Consider the following 26,842-nt stretch of genomic DNA (forward strand, 5'->3'; position numbering starts at 1 on the left):
ATAAATAAACTTTAAAAAAATTTTTTTAATTATTAAAAAAGTAAAGGCATCAGAGAATTAACCTATTCCTATGTTTGCATGATCATCTTAACATTTTGAAAGCAATGATCATATCTCCTCCTCTTTGGGACTGTATCTCTTCTAACCTTTTAACAATTTGAATCAATAGTGTTTGTTAGATACCAAATTGGTGCCACATGTTGTGTGCTCTGTAGGTGCTGAGGTCCATAAGAAGTTTTGTTTTGTTTTGTTTTGTTTTGTTTTCTTGATCTTGGTCTAGTGTGCTTTAATTTGTCTGTGTCCCGTTTAAAGTGCAGTATCGGAAATTGAGAATTTTACTCATGATCAGCTGAGTCTTTACAAAATGCAGGTTTTCAATTAAAGCAGATTAGTGACTTGAATTTCCATTACACCTACCATTTACATAAGGCTGAGGACCCTGTTTCAGTATTCTACTAGATCTGGTTGCCATGCAGTGTTTGAAAACATTTCAGATCTCCTGCTGTGCATGAGCACAGTGTGTGGGACTCCTACGATTTGGGAAAATAATGCTTTGTTATAAGTGTTAAATTGGTTGCTATTCCCAATTGCTGCTGTCATGACTTTTTAATTATAAATCATAGTTAAATTACAAATTAGTACCGTCAGTATTACTTACAGATTCATTAACCATTCATTGTAATTCTCTAGTTCCTGGACTTTCAGACATGTACAGATTGCAGTTCAAATATGAATCAGCCATGCTTCTACTACTGAAGTATAAATCCCCAAACTGTGCTTTTCATTAACAGTATTGTATTAAAGGAGCTCTGTGTTTTTAGGGGAAAAATGGGAACAAATGGGGAAGATAAGCTGTGGGCTCTTTTGACTAACCTAAGTGGGGTTTAGAAATACAATTTCTTGTACTCTGATAACTCCACCATAAAATGGGATTGACACTAATATCATCTGACCATTTTATTGCTATTGCAGCTGAATTGTACAGTGTTCACCTTTAAGGTTATTTAAAGGTTACTTTGGCAAATATTACTATTTTTAATAGTATAAGTAGTAATTGTGACACTAATCTGCAGCTATGTAAAATATTAAAAAGCCTCAGACATTAAAACTAGGAAGAGTTATTATCTAAGCATTATATCTCATCCATCTTACTAATTTGAAATGTGAAATCTAGATTTGCCTTCCTATTCGACTCTTAGAACATCTCTTAACAATTTTTTCCCTTTTCTTGTTTATGAAATGAAGGGTTGGGGTAGGAGATCGTTGTTAGGTGAGATAAATAATATGTGTAGAGTGGCTAATACAGAGCCGGGCACATAATTAGATGCTAAACCAATGTTAAAATTGGTACCTCACAGGTTTTAGAATTAGATGCTGAATAAATACTATTATCATAATTCTTAATATTCCAAAGCCTAGACCCTTTTTATGTTTATATGGGTCCCTCTGAATTTTATCTGAAAGTTTCCAATAAAGATACAGGTTGTAATGTAATTTAATTAATGAAGGGGATAGTAAAATAGCATAAATTACAATAAGACAAAACTAAAGAGCCCATTCCAGAAACTACCTAGAATAATGAACAGAGGGTGTTGATAGAGCCAAACAGCCTAGGGTTTAATTCTGTCATTTGCCAGCTGTGACATTAGGCCAGTAACTTAATGCTTCTGAGCTCATTTATAAAATAGGCCTCATATTACTTCTGTGTTGGGGTGCCTGGGTGGCTCAGTTGGTTGAGCATCCAACTCCTGATTTCTGCTTAGGTCATGATCTTGTAGTTGTGGAATCAAGCCCCACACTGGGCCTCGTGCTGAGTGTGGAGCCTGCTAAAGATCTCTCTCTCCCTTTGCCCCTCCCCCACTCTCTCCCACATGAGTGCTCTCTCTCTAAAAAAATTTTTTTAATGAAAAAATAATGATACCTCTATGATTTTATTGTTTCGTTTTTGATGATTTAAGAAAACACTGTTTAAACCACGTTCGGTGTGTGGCACCTCGTAGACATTTAGCAGAAAGAAGCTATTCTTAATAGTGTTATGATTGCATCTATGACAAAGGCAATACAAGCTTTATAAAGGAGATTAAGTTAAATTTTCCATTTTGGATTCTAGCTTAAATCAGTAACGTTTATAAAAATCACCCTCAGAAATAACTCAAGGTGGCTCAGTTTTTTTAAGAAAGAAAAAAAGGAAGGAAGGGCATCACAGTAGTATATAATTGGCCAAAGAAAATATGTTTATGAATTGTCAAATAGGGTATGTTTATAAATGCACACTTTGGTGTATATGCAGTTGTTTTTCCAGAGATAATTAAGTACTTTTTTATATTACACCGGAAATATAGTAAAGAGAAAGTAAAAAGAAACATAGACACTGTCTGCCTTTCAGTTGCTTGGTAGACTAAGACCTACATGTTAAAATATTAGACAAGACTTTGGAGCACCCGTGTGGCTCAGTCAGTTAAACATCTGACTTGGCCCAGGTCATGATCTCCCGGTTCATGGGTTCAAGCCCCGAGTGAGGCTCTGTACCGACAGCTCAGATTCTATGCTGTCCTGCTTCAGATTCTGTGTCTTCCTCTCTGCCCCTCCCCCTCTTGCACTCTTATTCTCTCTCTCTCTCTCTCTCTCTCTCTCTCTCTCTCTCTCTCTCAAATCTAAACAAACATTAAGAAAATTTAAATATCAGACAAGACATTAACAAAAACAAGATATGTTTTGCCACACAGCACATTATAGCTACTAAATACCAGAGAAGAGGGGAGCCACTGCTGTCTAGAAACTTAGGCAGAGTCCTCTGGAAGAGGTAGAATTGAAAAAGATGTAGAAGAGGCAGATTAGATAATGGTCTTTCTGGAAAGTGACCTTCCCGGGAGAGGTGGAAGAGAAGCAGAGAATAGCATGAACCAGAGACTTGATAGTATGGTTTTGTGATAAGATTGACATAGCTAGTATGTAAATCCCTACTGGAGAGATATTTGTATGAAATCAGAGCCTGCTTAGAAAAGGTGAATCTAGGTTATACACAACATAAAAACTGAGCTGGGGCAGGGATTGAGGGTTGGGGGTCATGCTGGAAAGGGGCTGATACAAGGTATTTCATTCATATTAGAATAGGAAGTCATGGGGCACCTGAGTGGCTCAGTCAGTTGAGCGTCTGACTGTTGATTTTGGCTCAGGTCATGATCTCATGGCTTGTGGGTTCGAGCCTTGCATCAGGCTCTACACTGATGGCACGGAGCCTGATTGGGATATTCTCTCTCTCTCTCTCTCTCTCTCTCTCTCTCTTCCTGCTCCACCCCCTGCTCACAGTTTCTCTCTCTCTCAAATAAATAAACGAAAGAAAAGAAAAAAGAAAAGAATAGGAAGTTATGAGAAGTTCTTATAAAAAAGAATAGTACTTTTGGGGCGCCTGGGTGGCTTAGCTGGTTGAGTGTCCGACTTCGGCTCAGGTCATGATCTCACGGTCTGTGAGTTTGAGCCCCGCGTCGGGCTCTGTGCTGACAGCTCAGAGCCTGGAGCCTGCTTCGGAGCCTGTCTCCCTCTCTCTCTGCCCCTCCCCTGCTCATGCTCTGTCCCTGTCAAAAATAAATAAACATTTAAAAAAAAATTTTTTTTTAAAGAATAGTACTTTAAAAATGGTACTTTGGGAAAGTTTATTGTTATAGCTGAAATGTGCTAGGGGCACCTGGCTGGCTCAATTGGTTGAGCATCCAACTTCAGCTCAAGTCATGATCTCAAGGCTCATGGGTTCAAGCCCCACATCTGGCTCCCTGCTATCTGTGTGGAGCCTGCTTCAGATCCTCTGTCCCTCCCTCTCTATGCCCCTCCCCTATTGCTCTCTCTCTCTCTCTCGCTCTCGCTCTCGCTCTTTCTCTCTCTCAAAAATAAGCCTTTAAAAAAATAAAGTAAAATGTGCTATAGTGAAAGTATTTCCAAATCATTTATAATGTTTTGTGAATCTGGTTATAATGAAATTCACTAGGTGGATAATGAAAGCTTTTCTTTATAAAGTGATGTCACATTCCTAGTGTGCTTTTTTATATGCAAACCTACTTTTTAATCATTGTAACTAGCAATTCCTTACCATATGATTTAAGGTACCTTTTTGAAACTGAGATGTGATGAAGGTAAGTGGCTTCCATAAGGTTGCACAGCCAGCCAATGGGCAACTCCTTATTCAGGGATACCCTGGACTTGCTCTAAAAATTTTCCTTGAATTGATTAAAAATGCATTTCTCACTATAAGCTGTGAATTATTTTAAACAAACATCTCATCCTTAACAGTATTTTAAGGAGAGCTCTAGATTATGTACTTTTGAGGACAGAAACACCATTTAACTCCTCTTCGAACCATTGTAGGACCTTGTACCTACGTACAAGCTATTCGATAAGTATTTATTTATTGGAAAAAAATGGCTGAATGCATGGAACTTTAATTCATACCACTTACAGACATTTTTATTGAAATGTGGAACAATAAAGGTCAGTTTAACTTGGCAACTAAAAAGTTAGTGGTGATCTTAAAACCCCTGCCAAAAGCTGGCACAGGAACGGACTGTGGGAAATTGAGGAAGGAGCTGGTCGTGAAAAAGAGAGCACAACAAATACTAACCTTTCGAAGGTTTGGGGAATTATAAAAGGCTGAAAGAGGTTTATTTGTTGTTTGAGTTAGGCCATGTTTTTAAGTCAGGGAAAAGAATCTGATACAGAATGGGTATTTTGGCACAAGAAAGTAGACTGATAAAACAAGCTTTCAGAAAAGGTAGGAATTAGTGGCTGCAGAGGAGGGAGAAGGATTTGTCTTATCCGTGAGAAAGACACACTTCCTCCTCTAAAAGGGAGAGGAAGATAAGATGTGTGAGAATCAGGGGGGGAAATTTGAAGAGACAAGTCAAAAAGTTGATTATAGTTTTCCAAATTTTCAAATGAGGAATAGGGGTGGTGTAAAATAAGAACTAACACTTCCATATATTTAGAAAAATTATTGCTTTTAACTGAACATCTAGATTCTGACCACTGTTTTGCATTTTTTTATTTGATTAGGTACTTCCATTCAGTCAACCCTTGGTGCCAATGGAGTTAGATTAGACAACCAGCCTATAGTCAAAAAAAGGCGGGGAAGGAGGAAGAATGTAGAAGGTGTTGACATCCTCTTTTTTAACAGAAATAAACCACCTAATCATGTAAGTAAAAACTACTGATCCTTGAGTCCAAAATTCAGTCCTAGTAAATATACATATTGCTGTTCTGTGAATGTTTTATAGCATAAAAATATTAATTAGGAAATTAGATTGTACTTTGGATTCTATTTCAGAGGCATCCAACACTGCCTAAGATTCATGAAAATTTTAAATTTGAAAAACTTACTTTTTTCCTCTTCAAAAACAGTTGCTTCATTAGACTTTGCAAAGAATTGAATGATAAAGCATAGCAATAAAATTTTCATTTGGTGTTTTTCTACAGGTAACTGTAGGCCTAACCAGCTCCCAGATTTCTACAGGGATAAATCCAGCACTGTCCTACACTCAGCCTCAAGGAATTCCGGATACAGAAAGTCCGGTTCCAGTTATTAACCTGAAAGATGGGACAAGACTTGCAGGCGATGATGCGCCAAAGAGAAAGGATTTGGAAAAATGGCTTAAGGAGCACCCAGGTTATGTGGAAGATTTAGGAGCTTTTATTCCTGTAGGTGATGCCTTACAAATCTTGGTATTGATTTTATTTCTGTGACTTACCAAATCTGTGCTGATGAAGCATAAATTTTTACCCACTTATGTAAATACACGTTCTGCCCAAGATTTAGGAAAGCTAACAGAAAAAAATACCATTTTCCCCATGAGTGCCTTTTTCCATTTTTCCATTCTGTGCTTAATAGTAATATATACAGAGTACCATGTAAGACCATGTTACTGTGTAACAATATACAGAGTACCATGTAAGACCCAGTGAAGGTTATAAAGGGATAACATTTCCAATCCTTTTCCTCAAGGAGTTTATTTTAAAATACTAATGACCAGGGGCACCTGGGTGGCTTAGTCAGTTAAGTGTCTGACTTCAGCTCAGGTCACAGTCTCACAGTTTGTGAGTTTGAGCCCCGCGTGGGGCTCTGTGCTGACTGCTTAGATCCTGGAGCCTGCTTCTGATTCTGTGTCTCCCTCTCTCTCTGCCCCTACCCCTCTCACACTTTGTCTCTGGCTCTCTCTCTCTCTCCCCCTCTCTCTCTCTCTCAAAAATAAATAAACATTAAAAAGTAGTAATAAAAATAAAGTAAAACACTAGTGATCATATTAAGGGTGCCTGAGTTGCTCAGTCTTCGTTAAGCAAGACTTGATTTTTGGCTCAGGTCATGATCTTACCGTTCTTGAGATTGAGCCCCATGTCAGGCTCTGTGCTGACAGCGTGGAACCTACTTGAGATTCTCTCTCTCTCCCTCTCTTTCTGCCCCTCCTCCACGCACACACATGCTTTCTCTCAAAATAAATAAACTTAAAAAAAAATACTATGATCATATTAAACATGTATTGAGATTTAGCTGTGTACCTGGCATCATAATTAGCACTTAACGTATATTATCTCATTTAACACTCATGACACCTTTATCAGAATGGCGTTATTATAACTTTTTTAGATAAAGAACTTAAAATACTAAAATTTTAAGTAAATATTACAAGCTACACAGTCTTAAATCCAGTGTCCAAACTACTACTTTTAAGCTCTTCTTCAGGCTATAACAGTATAGCTGTGTCTCTCCAGATGCACATTGAGTTTACATTAATCCAAGTGAGAATTGTTACATTTCATTTGCATTTTTACATCCCCTGAAATACTTTGTGCGCGCTATCTTATAGGCATATGGCTTTCTTACTCATAGAAATCTGTTATTTCATTTTGCAGTATTGTTTTTTAATTTTTAATGTTTTATTTATTTTTGAGACAGAGAGAAACAGAGCATGAGCAGGGGAGGGGCAGAGAGAGAGGGAGACACAGAATCTGAAGCAGGCTCCGGGCTCTGAGCTGTCAGCACAGAGCCGGACGTGGGGCTCGAACTCACAAACTGTGAGATTATGACCTGAGCCAAAGTCGGATGCTTAACTGACTGAGCCACCCAGGTGCCCCTCATTTTGCAGTATTTTACTATTAGATACTGATTACCAAAATTTGTGCCAGATCCTCTATACAATGAAGCTAGCAGACCTATTGTATCTGCCTTCATTATGAAGATTAAATGGACAGCCCAGTGAAGCTGTCTTAGTACTCTGTGAGCTTCTTAAGGACCGTGTCCTAGTTACCCCAGGACTTTGTATCCCCAGGACTTATTTAGTACATAATTCCTGATACGTAGAATAGTATCTAGCTTTCTATGAATATTCACTGAGCCAGTGATTAAAAACTGAAAGTCTTTTGAAGATTAAAAAATTCTATATAAAGGTAAAGTTGTTATTTTATTAACAGAAAAAATTACTTGTTATTTTTTTCATGAAAAGGAACTACAAAAGCTCCAGTCCCTACAGTGGTCTTTGTGTCTGTAATATGTACTTAGTCTAGAATTTTACATTGCCATTATTGACACCAGGAAATAACCAACTGCCTCAGTCTTGAGTTTCACATGCCTTTCACATCCCTGGTTTTCTCAAAGGATGCCACTAATTCTCGAATAAGCTTTAATTATGTTTGATTTTTTAAAAGCCAAATAGGGATGCCTGGGTGGCTCAGTCAGTTGAGCATCTGACTCTTGATTTCAGCTCAGGTCATGATCCTAGGGTGGTAGGATCAAGCCCCACATCAGGCTCCTCGCTGAGTGTGGAGCCTGCTTGAGGTTCTCTTTCTCTCCCTCTGCCCCTCTCCCTACTCACACGTGTGCTCTCTCTCTCTCTAAAAAACAAATTAAAAAAAAAAATGTTTTAAGCCAAATAAAGCTCTTATAATTATGAGGGGAGGAATTTTCCCTAAATATGATGGATAATCTTAGAATGAATACTGCAATTCTAACAATAATGAGAATCATTAGTTCAACCCTATAACTTAACATGTTAGAAAATAACATTTATCTAGGCAACAGATTTTTATTGAGTAACTACTGTGTGCTAGCCCCTCTTTTAAGGGATGGAGTATAAAATCATGAGCAATATAAAGTTCTTGCCATCGTGGCATGTATACTGTAGTCTGTAAAGGATTCTCCTGTCTGTCTCTCATCGCTGCAAAGGAATCTTTATTAATTTTTTAAACTTACAGCCATTCATCATTTTCACTGCAAATAAACTTTTTATCGTAATGTTTTAGATAACGTTACATACTATTATTAAGATTTTAAAATATTTTAAAAGCAGCATTGTGATAAAGAATACAAGATAACCGTTAGTTTGATTTCTGAAGGATACTTCACGTTAATGATTTTTTGGCTCTCATACTCTATTGGGATATGTCTAGAGCTGAGTAACTACAACATGATAGATACAGATATGTAATAACAGGTATGTATAGAGTACCATAGAAACAGATAAAAGGAATATGAATGACTCTGCCTAGGCCAAGTGTCTAAGGAAATGTGGAAAGAAAAGAGAGCTGACATACATGACTGATGGATGATAAAGAATAAGTAGGTTTGACCAGGTTAACCCAAGAGGAGGCTATTCTAGGCATTATAAAACAATTATGAAGAGTTGAAAGAGGATAGGATTGTAAGACACATTCATAAAACAATGGCTAGCCTGATGTCACAGGGTGTGTGGGGGACCGAGTGGGGCAGTAGTAACTAGACAGAAAAGGTGAATTTAGGCCCAGGCTGTGATGGGACAGGTATGCCTTGCAGAAGAGTGTGAGCATTCATCTCTTGCAATGTTCTCGTTGGTCCGAGACAGCTATAAACAGCAAGCCCTGCTTTGCTAAGCTGTACACGTAAGCAGCATGGCCTGATGCAAAGAGTTTTATTGCCAGATCCTGCCACTTGCTAGCTGCGTGGCCTTGACGAAGGTAACCTCTCCAAAGAGATAAAAACTATTAGTGAGATGAGATAAAAACTCACTCATAAAGACTATTAGTGAAGAGATAAAAACTATTAGTGAGATGACGAAAGAGGAGAGCCACAGCTAGCACAAATACAGATTGTATCGGCACAGAAAAAAACCCGATGTGTCAGGAGAAAAAGTAAAGAAGTGTACAATTTACAGGAGGCTGCTCCAGCATTATTGGTAACTCTAAAGCCTTACTTAGTATTTTATTACACAGCGACCCTCAAACAACAAGGTTTGAATTGTGCATGTCCCCTTATACATGGGCTTTTTACAGCACAGTATGGAGAATGTATTTTCTCTTCATTCTGATTTTCTTAATAACATTTTCTTGAGCTTATTTTGTGGTAAGAATACAGGATATAACACATATAACTATGTGTGTTTTCAGTAAGGCTTCTGGTCAACAGTAGGCTATTAGCAGTTAAGTTTGGGGGGGGGGGAATCAAGATATGAGGATTTGTGACTATGGCGGGGGGAGCACCCCTAACCCCATGTTGTTCAGGGGTCAGCTGTATTAAATATAAAAATATTTAAAGTTTAAGTCTTTTAAAGTATAACTAAAGGGTAAAATCTTCAATGTTAGATATAGATATCTAATATGTATTATACAGTATTACAGGATTAAGTAACTTGGTTCAGCTCTTTTGTACTGTTCGCACTGTTTTAAAGCTATTTCTTTGCTTATATATTTTAGAGAATGCAGCTCCATGAGGGGAGGCCCAAACAAAAGAGGCATCGGTGCAGAAACCCTAATAAACTCGATGTTAATAGTCTTACTGGAGAAGAACGTGTTCAGCTGATTAACAGAAGAAATGCCAGAAAGGTATTTATATATTTGTGGTTAATCCTTTGTATTGGTTCAGGGCTTAGGATTTCTCTAGAACCCTGTTTCATTATGCACAGTTTCCTAACAGACCTGGACAGATGTATTGTGTTCGCTTCGGCAGCACGTAGAATGAAACTGGAACGATGCGGAGATCAGCATGGCCCATGCACAAAGATGACGCACAAGGTCTTGAAGCGTTCCATATTTAACTAGCAGATTTGTGAGAAGAGACACGGGCTGTGGTTTTATACGGTCTAATTTCAAATCCCGCATCTTTGGCTAAGCTGTGGAACGAAATAAGCAAGTCACTTCACATGTCTGTGCCTATGCAGTGTGGCACTGCACAGGAGCACCACATCCAAAGCAGTGGCTCTCACTGGGAGCAATTTTGTCTTCCAGAGACATTTGGCCATGCCTGGAGACATCTTTGGTAGCCACAACTTGGGAGGTGGGGTGGTGGTAGGCAGGGGAAGGATGCTGCTAAACGTTCTCCAGTGCAGACGATAATCCCTTACAGCACCAGCCCACAATGTCCATGGTGCACGGGTTGAGAAACTCTGATGTTCTCGTCACAGCCATCATGGATTTATATATTTATCACTCATTCCCTGTCAGATGGTCATAAAGTGATTAAAATCAGCGTATTGCTGGGATGAGCACTGGGTGTTATACGCGGGAGGTGAATCCCTGGAATCTACTCCTGAAATCGTTATTGTACTATTATGCTAACTGATTTGGATGTAAATTTAAAAAATAAATAATTTTAAAAACTGGAAAAATAAATAAAATCAACATATTGCGTAATTTTCTGGTAGATGAAAATAGAATGTCTTAAACAAAGGTCCCTTATAGAATAAGGGCACTGCTGTGTTTGTCTTAGTGCTTTATTGACTGATGAATGGCAAGAGTCAGGTTTTTCCAAATTCTAATTCTAAAACCAAAGGTGGCTCAACATTTGTTTCCCCAAATTGTTTTTGTTTATGTTTGGATTGGTAGGTGTCTCTTTCAACTCACAGCATAAATGATACAACACTTGGACGCCCTTTTTGTAATCTTATAGCTCCGGTATTTTTATTCTGTTTTTGTTTTTGTTTTTGTTTTGTTTTAATACGGCTGAACATGCAACAAAATAAAGAAAAAGATGACCTCAGAATAAGAACAGCAGATTTTTCATTGAGTTCCTTCACTCATAAATTAATTTAACAACTGTTTTGATATTGTTATGTGTGCCAACTCATTAAAACTAATACAGATCTTTCCCCAATTTTGTAGAGATAGCTTATTCAGCTTTTGTTAGTACTTTAAAATGATGTCATAGGTGTATTAGGGAAAGAACAAGATGACATTCTAGTAGCATTTTACTTAATTTTGTGCTTATGTAGATTGTGTTACAAATCTTTGCACTTCATCTTAAAACAAAAATTAGCATTACTGGCTATGGATAAATTTGTCTTAGCCAGTTTTAAGGAAATGGAACAGTTTTGTATTTTTACTTGTTAGGTATTAAGCACTCCTAATCTTATTTTAATTTGTGGTAACCTGATAAGGGACCTATTCATTTCCCTTAATTTATAGTTAGTTCTTGTTCAGAGTCTAGAGTACAGACCTAAGGCTTGAAAAGAATCTACCTTCTAAATCCCCATAAACCACCCAGAGGGCCTCCATTTAAATTGGAGCTTAATGAAGGGAATAAAGAGAAGGAGAGTAGGACAGAAACTGCAGAGACTAAGTAAAGACTGTAGGAAATACTAGAAAAGGTTACGTACGGGTATTATACCTGGCCACATTAAAATCCTGTCTGTGTCCTGTCAGGAGATAATATATTCATCCAGAGAGGTATGGAAAAAGGACTTACAAAGTATCTTTAGGCTCCAAAGGAACATGAAGTTGATAGGTCCAAATCATTTTGTTTTAATTTCATACTAACTATTATATATAGGTTTTAAATTTTCTCATATTGTGATTACTTGGTTGGTTGTATCGCTTTTCACATTCAAAAAATATGTATATTTTTTATAGTTAGGGTTTCAATTTACGTGACAGATAAGAGCGTGAGTTTTTGAGACCCGAGGTTGAAAGTTGACCCTAACACTAACTAGCTAGCTTTGGGCGATTTATATAACTTCTCTGAGGCTTAATTCCTTCATTTGAAAAACAGAAATAATACTGTCTCGAAAGATATAGTGAGGACTAAAGTAAGTCATATACTTAAAATCCTTAGCGTACTTGGCATATAATAAAAAGAATAAAATATTTGTTATGTGCGAGATGCTGTGCTAAAGCACTTGAGTTGTCTCATTTTTATCCTCATAAAACCCTATAAGGGAAGTATTGTTATCCCCATTTTACAGATCAGAAAGCTGAGGCTCAGAGGGATTTATTGATTTGCCCCAGTTCACATAGCTGGTAAGTCTGACTCCAAAGGGTATATATGCTCTTAACTAGGCGATATCACCTATCCAGCATAGTAAGTGCAGAGTAAATGGTGGTTATTTGTTTTACTATTCTAGTCACTTAAAGCATTTAAAAGTTACATTGCCACATGTCTATATGTTATGTTAATAGTGCTTCTGGGGACGCCTGGGTGGCTCAGTCGGTTAAGGGTCCGACTTCGGCTCAGGTCACGATCTCGCGGTCCGTGAGTTCCAGCCCCGCGTCGGGCTCTGTGCTGACAGCTCGGAGCCCGGAGCCTGTTTCAGATTCTGTGTCTCCCTCTCTCTGACCCTCCCCCGTTCATGCTCTATCTCTCTCTGTCTCAAAAATAAATAAACGTTAAAAAAAAATTAAAAAAAAAAAAATAGTGCTTCTGGCCTGTGGTAGTCCTTTTTAATAAAGATTGTCAAAGGTGGTTCAAGAAATAAACTGTACAGCACAGAATAAAAGCAAGAAGTGTCTTCATATTTAGTATCTTTATCTAACCATCTGTTTTTCATTTACAGGTTGGAGGTGCTTTTGCTCCCCCTTTAAAAGATTTATGTCGATTCCTGAAAGAAAATTCAGAATATGGAGTGGCTCCTGAATGGGGAGATGTTGTTAAGCAGTCTGTGAGTATTTCATACGTACTAACTCAGGCATCATCTCAAAAATTAGACGCTGTTTAGTCGAACTGAGAAAGACAGCTACCATATGATTCCATTCATAAGTGGAATCTAAAAACAAAAATCAAAAACAACGGAAGAGAACAAAAAGCAGAATCAGATCTTTAAATACAGAGGGGAGGTAGGTGGAGGCAAAATGGACGAAGGGGAGCGGGAAGTATGGGCTCCCAGTTACAGAATATGAGTAAGTCACGGGAGTAAACGGCACAGCATGAGGAATACAGTGAGTGACACCGTAACAGGACGGACGGTAGCTGCACAGCATAATGTATAAACTTGTCAGATCACTAAGTTGTACGCCTGAAATTAACGTAACATTGTGTGTCAATTATACTCAAAAGGGAAAATTAGATGCCATTTAATTATACCAGAGATTAAGTTTTAAGAATTAAATATTGCATGAACGTGTGACAGTGTTTTTTAGTTCACAGTTTTTATTTTGCAGCACATGTTACAAATTTCTCAGATGCTTGTTGAGTTAGAATGCAGAATCAACATAGGCTGATCTGTTTTCATTTTAACCTCTAAGATAACTATTTGAGCAATGCTCCCAAGACTAATCAAAGATGTGAGGAAAGGTGTTTAAGTATATTCATCATAGTATAGTAGTAAAAAATTGGGAATATATTAATGGTCCAGCCATCTATTTTATTTCATTTTATTAAGTTTATTTATTTTTTATTTGAGACAGAGAGAGAGGGTGAGCAGGAGAAGGGCAGACAAAGGGAAAGAGAATCCCAAGCAGACTTCGCATTGTCAGAGTAGAGCCCAACATGGGGCATGATCTCAAGAACTGCGAGATCATGACCTGAGCCGAAATCAGAAGTCACCTAACCAGCTGAGCTACCCAGATGTCCCTTTGTGCAACTATTTAAAAAATTGTATCAGGGCACCTGGGTGGCTCAGGTGGTTAAACATCCAACTCTTGATTTCAGCAATCAAAATACAAAGCTATTTTTTCTACAAGTGTCCAAATGACAAGGGCAGGCTATAAAACTAGGTTCATTATGATTCTATTTATTTTAGAAACAGAAGTGGGAAGAATTGTAGAATCTGTAGATATGCACAAGGGAAAAATGGAAACACACATCCTGAAACGTTAGCCATGGTTCTCTCTGAATGGTGAAATTATGGATGATTTTTTTTCTTTGTATTTTTTTGCTGTCTTATTTTCTGCAGTGAACCCTAATGCTTTTGTAAAGAAAACAAGTAAGTTGATCAGTTCAGAACACCATTTAAAAATAGTACCATGAGTGTCTTTGAAGCTGCTGTCGGGAGCTGCACTGTCACAAACGGTCGTCACCAAGCACGTGTGGTGATTGAGCGCTTGGAATGTGGCCAGCCTAAAACAGAGTGTGTGTAACAAGTGTAAAACACTGGGCTGGAATTTTGTTTTAGTATAGTTGACACACAATGTTACATTAATTTCAGGCGTACAACTTAGTGAGCTGACGTGTTTATACATTATGCTGTGCTCGCCACAGTGTAGCTGCCGATGCTATCACAACATCACTGGGCTATATTCCTTATACTGTGCCTTTTATTCCCATGACTTATTCATTCCATAATTGGAGCCTGTGTCTCTCACTCCCCTTCACCCATTTTGCCCATTCCCCTACCCTGGTTTGGGTCTTTAAGACTGAGTTTGGAAAAAATAGAAAATATAAAATATCTTTATTTTCATACATTACATATTGAGATGATAATATACTGGTTAAATTTTATAAACAGACTATATTACTAAAATTAATGTCACATGTTTCTAATATTTTTTCTTTATTTTGAGAGGGAGAGAGAGAGTAAGCAAGGGAGGGGCAGAGAGAGAGAGAGAGAGAAAGTCCCAAGCAGGCTCCGCATGGTCAGCACAGAGCCTGATGCGGGGCTCGATCTCACGAACCATGAGGTCATGACCTGAGTCAATATGAAGAGTTGGATGCTTAACCAACTGAGCCAACTGAGCCCCTAACATCACCTATTTCTGTTTTACCATTTTTAATGCATGCAGTTACCAGAAAATTTAAAATTACATTATGTGGCTTGTATTTCTCTTGGACAATGCTGGTCTAGAGATTCTAAACTCCTATGACTTCTAAGAGTTTCTAAGCCCAGAGTCATGGGAGAATCACTTGAGTATCTTTTTCAGCGTGGCTGTGGCTCTCCCTCCCTATTCCCAAAGTGACAGAAGATTTGCATGAAGCCTCTCATTTAACCTTTTACTTACTTTCTCTGTCCTTTTCCTTATCGTTCTTCTAGACTGCAGGAGAGGCACTTCTTTATTAGTCTCTTAGAGTCATTGGTGATGTGAGACATGTAAAGGTGTGGAAGCAACCCTCATGAAAAAATATCTTTGGACCTTCTTTTTTCCAGAACTGTTGCACAAATGTATGCCTCACAGTGTGGAAGAAAGCTAGAGGCCTCCTTCTGCTCTCTTGCCCTGTGAAAAAAATGATAAACGGAAGAACTATTTCAGGCCACCACTTATAATGTGAAATTAGGCTATGTCTTTCATAATTGATTATGTTCTATCAGCACAGACTAAGTTTCTGAGTAATTATGGATTTTATTTGATAGCTATTGATTTTATTTTAATACAGCTGTTGTTGCTGATTTTTTTTTTTTTTTAGGGGTTTCTTCCAGAAAGTATGTATGAGCGTATTCTCACTGGTCCCGTTGTGAGAGAGGAGGTCAGCAGGCGGGGGCGGCGGCCCAAAAGTGGAATTGCGAAGGCCACGGCAGCGGCCACAGCTACAACTGCCAGCGGTGTTTCAGGCAATCCTTTGTCGGCCAATGGATTACTTCCAGGTGTGGATCTCACAACTCTTCAGGCCTTACAGCAAAACCTACAAAACTTGCAGTCACTGCAAGTCACTGCAGGGCTGATGGGAATGCCTGCCGGCCTTTCTTCTGGAGGAGAAGCTAAAAACGTGGCTGCCATGTTCCCCATGCTGCTGTCAGGAATGACTGGATTACCAAATCTGCTGGGCATGGGAGGGCTCCTGACAAAGCCTACCGAATCTGGAACAGAGGAAAAAAAGGGAAATGACCCTAAGGAGCTAGAAGGAAAAAAAGAAAGGACAGAGAGTCAAAATTCAGAGAACGGGGGAGAAAACTCTGTGTCAAGTTCTCCTTCGACATCGTCTACTGCTGCATTAAATACAGCTGCAGCTGCCAACCCGTTAGCTCTTAACCCACTCCTACTCTCCAATATACTTTATCCAGGGATGCTTCTCACTCCAGGCCTTAATCTTCATATTCCAACTTTGTCCCAGTCCAATACTTTTGATGTACAGAAAAACAAAAACAGTGACTTAGGCTCATCTAAGTCCATAGAAGTCAAGGAGGAGGATTCCAGAGTTAGAGATCAGGAAGACAAAGGAGGAACTGAACCCAGTCCTCTCAACGAAAACAGCACAGATGAGGGTTCAGAGAAAGCCGATGCTTCATCTGGATCTGATAGTACATCGTCATCATCCGAGGATTCAGATTCTAGTAATGAAGACTGATTCCCAGACTGCACTTAAATTATGAACTGATTTTGGATTTTTTTCTTTAATTATTAATTGTAAATACCCCAGTGTTGAGTGCATCAATAACTTACTGACCGAACATTTCAGTTCTTTGTTTAGAAGTGCAAACTGCTTTCAGAGACGTTTTGCATGTAATATTTCTTAAAATTCCTAAGTTTCTGAACTCGTATGTACTATCAAATACATAAAGGTGTAAAATTGCAACAAAAGGCATTATAATTTTGTTGGGGGTTAATTTTATGAAAATGATGCTCAATAAGAGTTGTATATTTAATATATTTGCAGTGAACACAGAATACTTTATGCATATTACTGATTTAATTTGAATATAGTTTTACAGCCTCCTTGACACCTATAATTTACAGATCAAAACTCAGCAATAATTTGGGCAGCTAATGAATGTCATGAAAGCTGTAGAATCTACATCGCCATCCATTGCTTTAATTACATGAAAATGCTCTAGTGTTGTGACGCACTGCTGATGCTTCCAATTCAGGTACAAGTGTGTTTTCAAGAAGAAATAAGTTTCCCAATCAGCCAATTTAACTGGCTACCTGTTACCTCAGCTGAGTTAGTTTAGGAAGTTTACATTCGTTTCTAATTCTATACTTGTTTTCAGGGGTTTTTTAAACACATCCTATATATCATGTTAATCTGGCAAGAACTGTGACTTGCTTTTTGCTGAGCTTAACTCTGCTGTCGGTAAAATCAAGTCATAAAATAATCCTGTGTCACGTGACTTTGGCACCCTCTAGACATACTTAGTTTCACTTTTTCCAAGTTTGGCCTCCTCTTAGAAATAATTATGTCTCAGATGAGTAATGTCTGTTTCCAGGGTTCAGAAAAGGCAAACTCATGAAATGCCACTGAAAAGAACTTTCAACACAGCATACTTCATGTAAAAGAAATTGTTTGTTTGCTTTATTTGTGTAGATTTCTATTTGTGTTTTATGTCATGGAAATATTCCAGAATTAACAGAGGATAGTGGTAAAGTAATATGCAGAACACTCTGAATTCATTTTGAGTTTCTAGGTAGAAGCAGATGAAATGTTGCCCAGAATCAGTGTTGGGTTATCAGTTTATATTAAATATACTGAGTTGGCCCATTTTGAATATGCACTTTGAATAATCTCAAAAAATATATACAAGTTATACCTGTAAACCACAAAAACGAAGCCCAAGGCTTCTGATCAATTTCTTAGAACCCTTTATCATGCAAAATCTGTCTGATATTTGATTTGTGATACAGTTTCTCCTGCTAAAGCTGCTATTCCGACAAGATGGAGAGGTCCAGTTTCACTTTCATATACATTTAAAACAATTAGAACTGAATTGGAGTAAAATATCATTTACATCCTAAGGAGAGAAAGATGTTAGCATTTTCTGGTACTTGAATAAGTCAGTGATAAAGTTTGCGAGGGGATAAATTTAGGGGGAAAAAGTACCCCACTTCTCTCCCAGAGGAAAAAAATAACTTTCAGTGCGTTTTGATAAAACTCTGTTGTTTTGTCATGAACCCAGCAATTATATTGGATTTTCCAAGATCTTTACCAGTAAATTATGTTTCTGTGTGTAAAATAACTAACCCCTTATTAGAGAGACAGTGTTACATGTATTTACAAAATCATATAACTTCCATTGGGATTGTATTGATTTTTGTATTTTCCCCAAAATAGTGCTTTGAATTGATAGTCCTTTATGCAGTGTCTTAGCAATAGTCACTCTAATGCCCATCCAGGAGAAGTGGGTAGTAATTCTTCATCATGAAAATGATATATTACATATTTAGTATGTTCCCTTTGCAGTATTGCACTTTTGTTTAACTAGAATACACCTATGAGATAGCCAAAGTTTCTCAAACACAGTTAACCTGGTTTGCCGGTGAAAGTATTTCAACAGCATCCACATTTCCCCCTCTCTCCCTCTAGTTCTACCCACATGATCTTTATTCCTTTCTTTCCCCAATTAAAAAATAAAAGGAAAAAAAAAAAGCCCTAGATCTTATCACTAAAAATCTAATTTATATCAAATTTATGAGATAAAGTATTTTCCTAATTACGGTCAAATGAATTTGGTTAACATCTTAGTGATTCTCTTTCTATGTAATAAGGCAATTTGCAGTTTTCAAAGCATTAATACTAACTTTAAATGTTCTCTTGGGTTTCAAGACACTTCTACTTAGTATTGATTGGGGAAAAGTCGTCCAGCTATCAGCTTAAAAAAAAATGCATAAATATGGTTGTGTAAAGTTAAGGGTTATAAGGAAAAAAAAAAAAATCAGTAGAATTCCATAATACTAAAGTTGCAGTTGAAAGGATATCCAAGTATGTGTTGGTAGTTACTAAAAGAATTATAGCTGTTATTGCCTTGTATTTATAGCTCTTGTTTCAGGTTTCATGATTCAAGTCTTAGTCTAATTTTTCTTTTGGACATTTGCAATATTTACCAGTTGTGTTTTGTGTAGTCTGAATTTGCTTTCTGTAGTTGAGCAAACGTCTTAAAAAGTCATTTGTAATTTATTAAATTACTTTCTATGATGTTCTATAGAGCAAATGGAAGTTTAATTATTTTTTATTAAACATATTCTTTGACTACCCATGATGTCAGCCTCTGTACATGACAATACTCCTTTTTTTTAAATTGACTTGTATATAATTGATCTTAATCCAGTTATAAAAGAAACCATAGTCCTAAATCTTTAAAAGAAAAGGATACTTTGGAAGAATTTTTAAAAGGACAAGTTGGCTATAATTATATCCACAATATCGTTATTTCCTTAAGTTTTCTTCCCATGACCTTTAAAAAAAAAGTCCAGAAAGACTCAGAGCTATACCTAACCTCTTCACGGAGTACGTTTTGGAAATCAGTAATTATTTTTTTTTTTCCCTTGTTCTGAAGAGTCTTTCCTAATTCATCATGATTGTTTTGGTGTTTTTATAAACATGAAAGAAATTTAGTTTTCCTCTAATTAGAAAAGTAGAACAGTAGAGTCTCATCATACACTCATTTAACTTGGAAGCCATTCAACTATACTTTCATGCTTAGAAAACCCTTCTTTTTCTTTTCTGTACAATGTAGCATGTAAACAAACCCAAGCCAACTGCTTCCTCTAGTGCTCATCAGAGGAACAGTAATCTACACAGTGCTAGAGGAAGAATTGGCTATGTTAGATGTTTTGGGGAGACAATACACTATGTACAAAACGGTATGTTCTGTATTTTGTGAGCTATAGGAGGGAGAGTGATTGTTGACTACAAGTAATGTTCACCTTAACAAATTTAGAACTTAGTCTCTACGTAAATACAACTCCAGTACATAAGCTATTTATTTTAAAATGCAGGAAAGCACAAAGAAATATATTTAAATCGTCATAAACCCACCCCAAGATAAATGCTGTTCATACAGATACCCAACGTGCTTAATATGTATGTTACATACATGTAGTGGGTTGAATCGTGTCCAACAAAAATTTATGTCAAGCCCAAACCTCCAGAATGTGACCTTATTTGGAAATAGGGTCCTGGCAGATGTAATTAGTTAAGATGCAGTTATACTAGATTAGGGTGGGCCCTAAATCCAATGACTGGTTCCTTATAAGAAGAGGAGAGGACACAGAGACAAAGGGAAGAAGGCTATAAGACAACAAGCAGAGACGAGTGACACTACTACCAGCCAAGGAACACCAAGGAATGTCAGCCACCACTGGAAGCTGGGAGAGCGGCATGGAACAGATTTTGCTTCAGAGCCTCCAGAAGGAAGCGACGCGGCCAACACCTTGATTTTGGACTTCGGGCCTGAATTGTGGGAGAATAAATTTCTGTTGTTTTAAGCCACCCCGTTTGTGGTAATTTGTTATGGTAGCCCTAGGAATCTTTCACACTTTCATATTAAATCAGTATTATATTTACTGTTCTGCCCTTAATATACTGACCTATGTCAATAAGTACCCTGTGTTGTGATGTTTAACACCTAGTATTGTCTCATACAGATGGAATTTATTTAACCATGTACGTACAAGTGGACGTTCAAGTTTATAAATGCATCTTTGGCATCCACCCCTGTGACTTCCTTAGTCCCTAGAAGTGAAAATACTTCCTCTGTTCTTGAGGATTTTGATTTGTGTTGCCAAGTTTACAATGATGCCATTAGTAGCAACTTCTACTACCACAGCAGCATGTATTTTGTGCGTGCTCACCCCAAAATCTTACCAATACTGTGTATTGTCTTTTGAAGTAATCTTTGCCAAATTAATAGGCAAAAATAACATCTTGATGAATTTTTAAATTATTCTTCCCTTTTCTTAAAAAAAAAAATAAGACGTACATATTCTAGAGAATTTGGGGGGTGGGGGCTCGGGGAGGAGGAGTTGGGGAAGCACAAAGTAAACCAAGACCCCCATAATGTTAAATGCTCAGAGATAAAACTGTTAAGCTTTGGGTCATTTTTCTTTGCATATACATATATATTATTTTAATAAGAATGGAGTTATACTGTACATACCATTGTGTAACTTTTTTTCGTTTATTATATCATGATAATTTTTCCATGTCATTAAAGAATCTTCCACAGCATTTTTAAGGACTTTCTCATTCCACTATATAGATGGAACGTAACTTATTTAATGCCCAATTATTGAGCATTGAGATGTTTTTCAGTTTGGGACTACTTAAACAATGGTACGTTTGTAGTTAAGTCTTTTCAAATACTTAGATTTTTTCATTAGAATAAATATCTAGGCATGAAATAGTTATGTTTGAGTTTTAAGACCAGGCAGACTGTATTATTTTCTACCCCAACAACAGACCATGAAACTACTTCCTTTCCCCATGTCTCTTTAGCTAACCCTGGGCATTAGAATATTTTTTAATCTTTGCCAATTTGATAGACATTTAGTTCATATTTCTTTGATTATTAGTAATATAAAGTCTTTCATATCTCTTCATAAGGCCATTTGTATTTTGTGCATTAACTGTCCTTGTTCTCTCTGCAATACCTGTTATACAAGTGGTAAATATTTTTCTCAATTTGCCTGTGAATTTTGTCGTTTTTTTTTAATGTGAAAGTTTCACATGTTTATGTGGTCATGTAGATACTCCATTTCTTCATGTTTTAAGTTTCTGGTATTTTTCCACAGAAAAATCTTTTCACACCCAAATTCTGTACATGTTTGCTTTTTTTAATATTTAGTGCCTTAATTATTATGCATTGTCCCAGCATTATTTAGTATATAGTGACATGCCTGCATTGATCGTAATCTAAATCATGTTAATGTGAATTATTTAGATATATATGAATTACTTAGATTGTATCATAAATATGCATGATATATCTATAATATATCATGTAAACAGTAAATATAAGAAAACTGGAGTGGCTGTACTCATAAAAGATAAACTTTAAAACAAATGTTGCTAGAAATGAATGAGAATATTTTATAATGATTTAAGGGTCATTCTATCAGGAAAATATAACACTTTTATAGGCACTTAACAGAGCCATAAAATACATGCAGCAAAAAAGTAACAAAATTGAAAGGAAAAATAACTCCTAGATAATAGTTGAAGACTTCAGCTTCCCACTTTGAATAACAGTAGAACAAATAGGCAAACAGTCAACAAGAAAACAAGATTTGAACAACACAGTAAAATAGCTAGACCTAAGAAGCATTTGTGGAACACATCACCAAATAATAGGGGAAAAAAATTCTTCTAAGGCACATAAGACCATTCTCCAAGATAGACCATGGAACAAGTCAAATTTTGGAAATAGGTAATTATACAAAGTAGCCACAATAGAATGAAGTTTGAAGTCAGAAAGTGTGGATATTCACAACTATGTACAAGTTAACACACTCCTAAATAACCAATGAGTCCTAGAAATCTCAATCTCAAAGGAAGTTAGAAAATATTTTGAGATACGTGAAAACAAATACACAACATATGAGATGCAGCCCAAATGATGCATAAAAGGAAATCTGTAAGTGTAAATGTCTACATTAAGAAAAAAATCTCAGTGCACTTGGGTGCCTCAGTCAGGTGAGTGACATTTAGAAGGGGAGAATGGCAGAGGGGTGAGAGAATCCCAAGCAAGGCACATGCTCAGCGCAGAGCCTGCCACAGGGCTGGATCCCATGATCCTGGGATCATGAACTGAGCCAAAATCAAGAGACAGATGCTCAACTAACTTAGCCACCCAGGTCCCTTGATCTTTGGACTCTTGATCTCAGTTCAGGTCATGAGTTCAAGCCTTGCACTGGACTCCACACTGGGCATACAGTCTACTTTAAAAAAAAAAAAAAAAAGAAGAAGAAGAAGAAGAAAAGAAAAAAGATAGCACATCCAAAAGGTAGTTCTTTTAAAAGACCCACAAAATTGACAAACCTTCAGCTAGACTGGCCAGTAAAAAAAGAGAAGCATCAAATGACTAGATTCAAAAATGAAAGCGGACATTCCTACCATCCTTCCAGAAATAAAAAGGATCATAAGGGAACATTATGAATAATTGTATTCCAATAAATTAGATAAACCTGGATGAAATGACAAATTCTGAGACACAAACTAGTGAAACAATCAAGAAAAAATAGAGGCGCGCCTGGATAGCTCAATCATTTAAGTGTCCAACTTCGGCTTGGGTCATGGTCTCATGGTTCATGGGTTCGAGCCCGCGTCGGGCTCTGTGCTATCAGCTCAGAGCCTGGAGCCTGCTTTAGATTCTGTGTCTCCCTCTCTCTGCCCCTCTCCCACTGTGTTCTGTCTCTCTCAAAAATGAATAATAAGAAATTTGAAAAAAATAGAGACTATAATAAAATAAAGAGTATAATAAATTAACAGATTAAATTACTAACAACAACAATGACGAAAAACATGATAAAATCCCTGGATGAGGTGGTCACTCTGACAGGAGGGGGGAAAAAGCACTTATTCATCACATATTCTTCCAAAAATGGGAGAGCAAATATTTCCCATTTTGTTTTATGAGGACAGTATCATCCTGATACAAAAGCCAAAGACACCACAAGGAAACTGCCAATCGATAACCCATAGGACTATAAAATGCAAAGTTTTTCAACAAATTGTTAGCAAACTTAATCTAGCAACATATGAAAAAGATTATACACCATGACCAAGTTGGGTTTATCCCAGGATTACAAAATTGGTTCAACATACAAGAAACAATCGATGTACTATTAACAGAAAAAAGCAGGGGGGGGGGGAACCACATAATTATAATTATCTCAATAGATGCAAAAAAAAACATTTTGTGAAATCCAATACCCTATTATGATTTAAAAACAAACAAATGAAAAGGGTGGGGATAGAAGAGAACTGTCTCCACCTGATAAAGAGCATATATAAAAAACCAACAACTAACATCATACTTAATAAAGACTGAATATTTTCTTTTTTTATTTTTTTAACGTTTATTTATTATTGAGAGACAGAGAGACACAGAGCGTGAGCAAGGGAGGAGCAGAAAGAGGGGGAGACACAGAATCTGAAGCAGGCTCCAGGCTCTGAGCTGTCAGCACAGAGCCCGAATTGGGCTTGAACTCACAAACCGCGACATCATGACCTGAGCTGAAGTTGGACGCTTAACAAACTGAGCCACCGGGAACCCCCAAAACTAGACTCTTGATCACTCCTCTCCATACCTTTAGTTGCTCAGATCTAACATCTGTGTCATCCTTAACACCCCCCCCACCCCCTCCAGCCGATCCCCAGTATCCAAGCCATTAACAAATCTGTTCTGTATTCCCATTTTCTAGGTAAAGGGAATGGATTAAACATATCCATATAATTCTGCATTCTCAAAAAATCCACTAAACTGTGGTAAAGGGAATTCTGTCTTTCTTTCTTTCCTTCTTTCTTTCTCTTTCTTTCTTGGATTAAACATATCCATATAATTCTGCATTCTCAAAAAATCCACGAAAGTGTGGTAAAGGGAATTCAGTCTTTCTTTCTTTCCTTCTTTCTTTCTCTTTCTTTCTTTCTTTTTTTCAAGTAGGCTGCACACCCAGCAAAGAGCCCAGTGTGGGGCTTGAACTCATGACCTTGATATCAAGACCTGAGCTGAGATCAAGAGTCCAATACTTGAGGGCACCTGGGTGGCTCAGTCAGTTAAGCATCCTGACTTTGGCCCAGGTCATGATCTCAAAGTTTGTGAGTTCAAGCCCCGCATCAGGCTCTGTGCTGACAGCTCAGAGCCTGCAGCCTGCTTCAGATTCTGTGTGTCCCTCTCTTCTGCCCCTGACCAACTCATGCTCTGTCTCTCTCTCTCTCAAAAATAAAAAAATAAAATAAACATTAAAAAAAAAGAGTCCGATACTTGAGCCAAAAAGGGAATTATTTTAAAAGACAAACCCATAATACAGGGAGAATAGGGGAAAAAACAAAAACAACTGTGAAATTTTGGAAACGGAAGCAGACCAGTGAAAATTGACAAGTCTCCAAAAAAGCTGAATTCCAAATTGGCAGGAAGAAAAGCTGAAAACCGAGAGCTCCTTTCTGTTTACTGAATGGGATGCTGCCAGATTCATGCATTGCTTAAAGAAGGTAATTAGATGTGAAAGAGGAGAAGGAAGGAAGGAAGGAAGGAAGGAAAGAAGGAAGGAAGAAAGGTGAAAAAGAAGGAAAACAAGAAGAAAGAGAAAAGAAAAAGAAAAAAGAAAGGGAAGACGAAAACTAATCCAAGTTGCATTTCTGGATCCTGAAAAGATTTAGGAACTAGCAGCACTGAATTCATCTATAACCAAGGATGAAAGATCAGCTACTAACGGAAAAAATGAAAGTCCTTGGATCCCTCCCCACTCATTGTCACTGACTGTCCTTCTCTCCTCTTCACAGGGGTCTCGAGGTCTATTACATGGAAACTGTTTCTGCACGGGGGTGGTGTGGGGCTCCTGGCACAGGCAAGGACGTGGGTACCATATGGAAATAAAAGGATTAAGTGACTGATTCTAAAGCCTAATTACCCTGAGCCATTTTCCCCCAGTTGGCTCCCAGAATTCTGGCATCCAAGATTTCTATTTTGCAGCCGGAGATTATAAGACAATTTGCTGAAGACTCTGACTAATTTTTTCCTGAGAAAATACTTCAAAAACTATTTTCAGGATAGTTCCCCAACAAATAACACCCTTTGATGACCGCACACAGTGTTTCTCAGTGGCGGGCAATTTTTCCTCCTCAGGGGACATTTGGCAATGTCTGGAGACATTTTTGGTGTCGCAGTTTGACAGTACGTGTGTGTCCCGCTGGCATCTGCTGGGTAGGTATCAGTGGTCCTGCTAAACATCTTACAGAGCATAGGACGGTCCCCACCTCCCACCCAACAACAAGGAATTATCAGGTGCAAAATGTCAGTAGCCCCAAGGTTGAAAAAACTGTCCTACAGTCATCAGGCTTCACATATGTACTGAGAGCTTCCTATTAGCTTTAAAAAAAAAAAAAAAGCTTTATTGAGATATTTATATACCATAAATCCACCTATTAAACACATACAATTCAATAGATTCTAATATATTTACAGTTATAGAATCACTACCATTATACAAACTTCAGAAGGTAAAGCCAGACCATGTCCCTAAGACCCTGTTCAGCATCCCTGCTCCTGGGAGCCTGTATCCAAGAAGGTAAGGCATCACTACCCTTTCCAGACACCACTATGCTTGTGCTGGAAAGTCCAAAATCTGCAGGTGGGCCAACAGGTTGAGGACCTAGGGAATAGCCAATGGTTTCTTCAATGGGTCAAAGTTCAAAGGCTGTCTCTAGCAGAACTCCCTTTTGCTTGGGGAGGTCAGTCTTTTTATTCTATTCAGGCCTTCAACTGATTGGATGAGTCCCACCAAGATTATGAAGGGCAATCTGCTTTACTCAAAGCACACTGATTTAAATGTAAATCTCATCCATAAACACCACACAGAATCAATGAATAATGTTTGGCCAAGTATCGAGGCACTATGGCCCAGCCAAGCTGACACACATAAAATTACCACCCCAGCTTCTATACTGAGAAGAAATTGATTTAGGAAGGACAGAAGCAGGGAGACCAGATGGGAGGAAATTGCAACAATGCTGGTAAGAGATGACAGAAGCTTGGGCCAGAGGATTGACAATGGAAGAGGTGAGGAGTGGTTAGGTTTGAATAATTGAAGACTGCATTGGCAGAAATTGCAGATGAATTAAATGCAGAAGGTGAGAGAAAGGAATCAAAGATAACTCCAAAGTTTTTTGGACTGATCCACTGGGAGAAAGATGTTATCATTTTCTAGAGGAAAAATGGAGACAGTGGGCTTAAGGCATGGCTTCAATGACATGAAGGGTGAGGGTCTGGTGGGCACAGTGGGCAGATGACAGGACGCAGCCCCTGCTCCTGGCCTTGAA

The 26,842-nt window shown here is 37.7% G+C and overlaps 1 protein-coding gene and 1 non-coding gene across 12 annotated transcripts in view; both read left to right on the forward strand.

The window, feature by feature from the left end:
* The window catches only part of CHD9 (chromodomain helicase DNA binding protein 9), a 233,508-nt gene extending 215,265 nt beyond the window's left edge, over window positions 1-18,243 (forward strand). For all 11 annotated transcript variants that reach the window (XM_049621122.1, XM_049621121.1, XM_049621124.1 and 8 more), the window contains 5 exons: window positions 5,044-5,183; window positions 5,464-5,685; window positions 9,706-9,834; window positions 12,777-12,881; window positions 15,560-18,243. In XM_049621122.1, coding sequence (XP_049477079.1) covers window positions 5,044-5,183; window positions 5,464-5,685; window positions 9,706-9,834; window positions 12,777-12,881; window positions 15,560-16,438 — 1,475 coding nt within the window. In that variant the 3' untranslated portion in view covers window positions 16,439-18,243. The remainder of the gene's footprint in view (window positions 1-5,043; window positions 5,184-5,463; window positions 5,686-9,705; window positions 9,835-12,776; window positions 12,882-15,559) is intronic.
* On the forward strand, window positions 9,943-10,046 carry LOC125916224 (U6 spliceosomal RNA). The gene has a single exon (XR_007455841.1). It is a non-coding gene; the product is annotated as a U6 spliceosomal RNA (small nuclear RNA).
* Window positions 18,244-26,842: the final 8,599 nt, after the last annotated feature.

The sequence above is a fragment of the Panthera uncia genome (assembly GCF_023721935.1).
Source record: "Panthera uncia isolate 11264 chromosome E2 unlocalized genomic scaffold, Puncia_PCG_1.0 HiC_scaffold_19, whole genome shotgun sequence".
Lineage (NCBI taxonomy): Eukaryota > Metazoa > Chordata > Mammalia > Carnivora > Felidae > Panthera > Panthera uncia.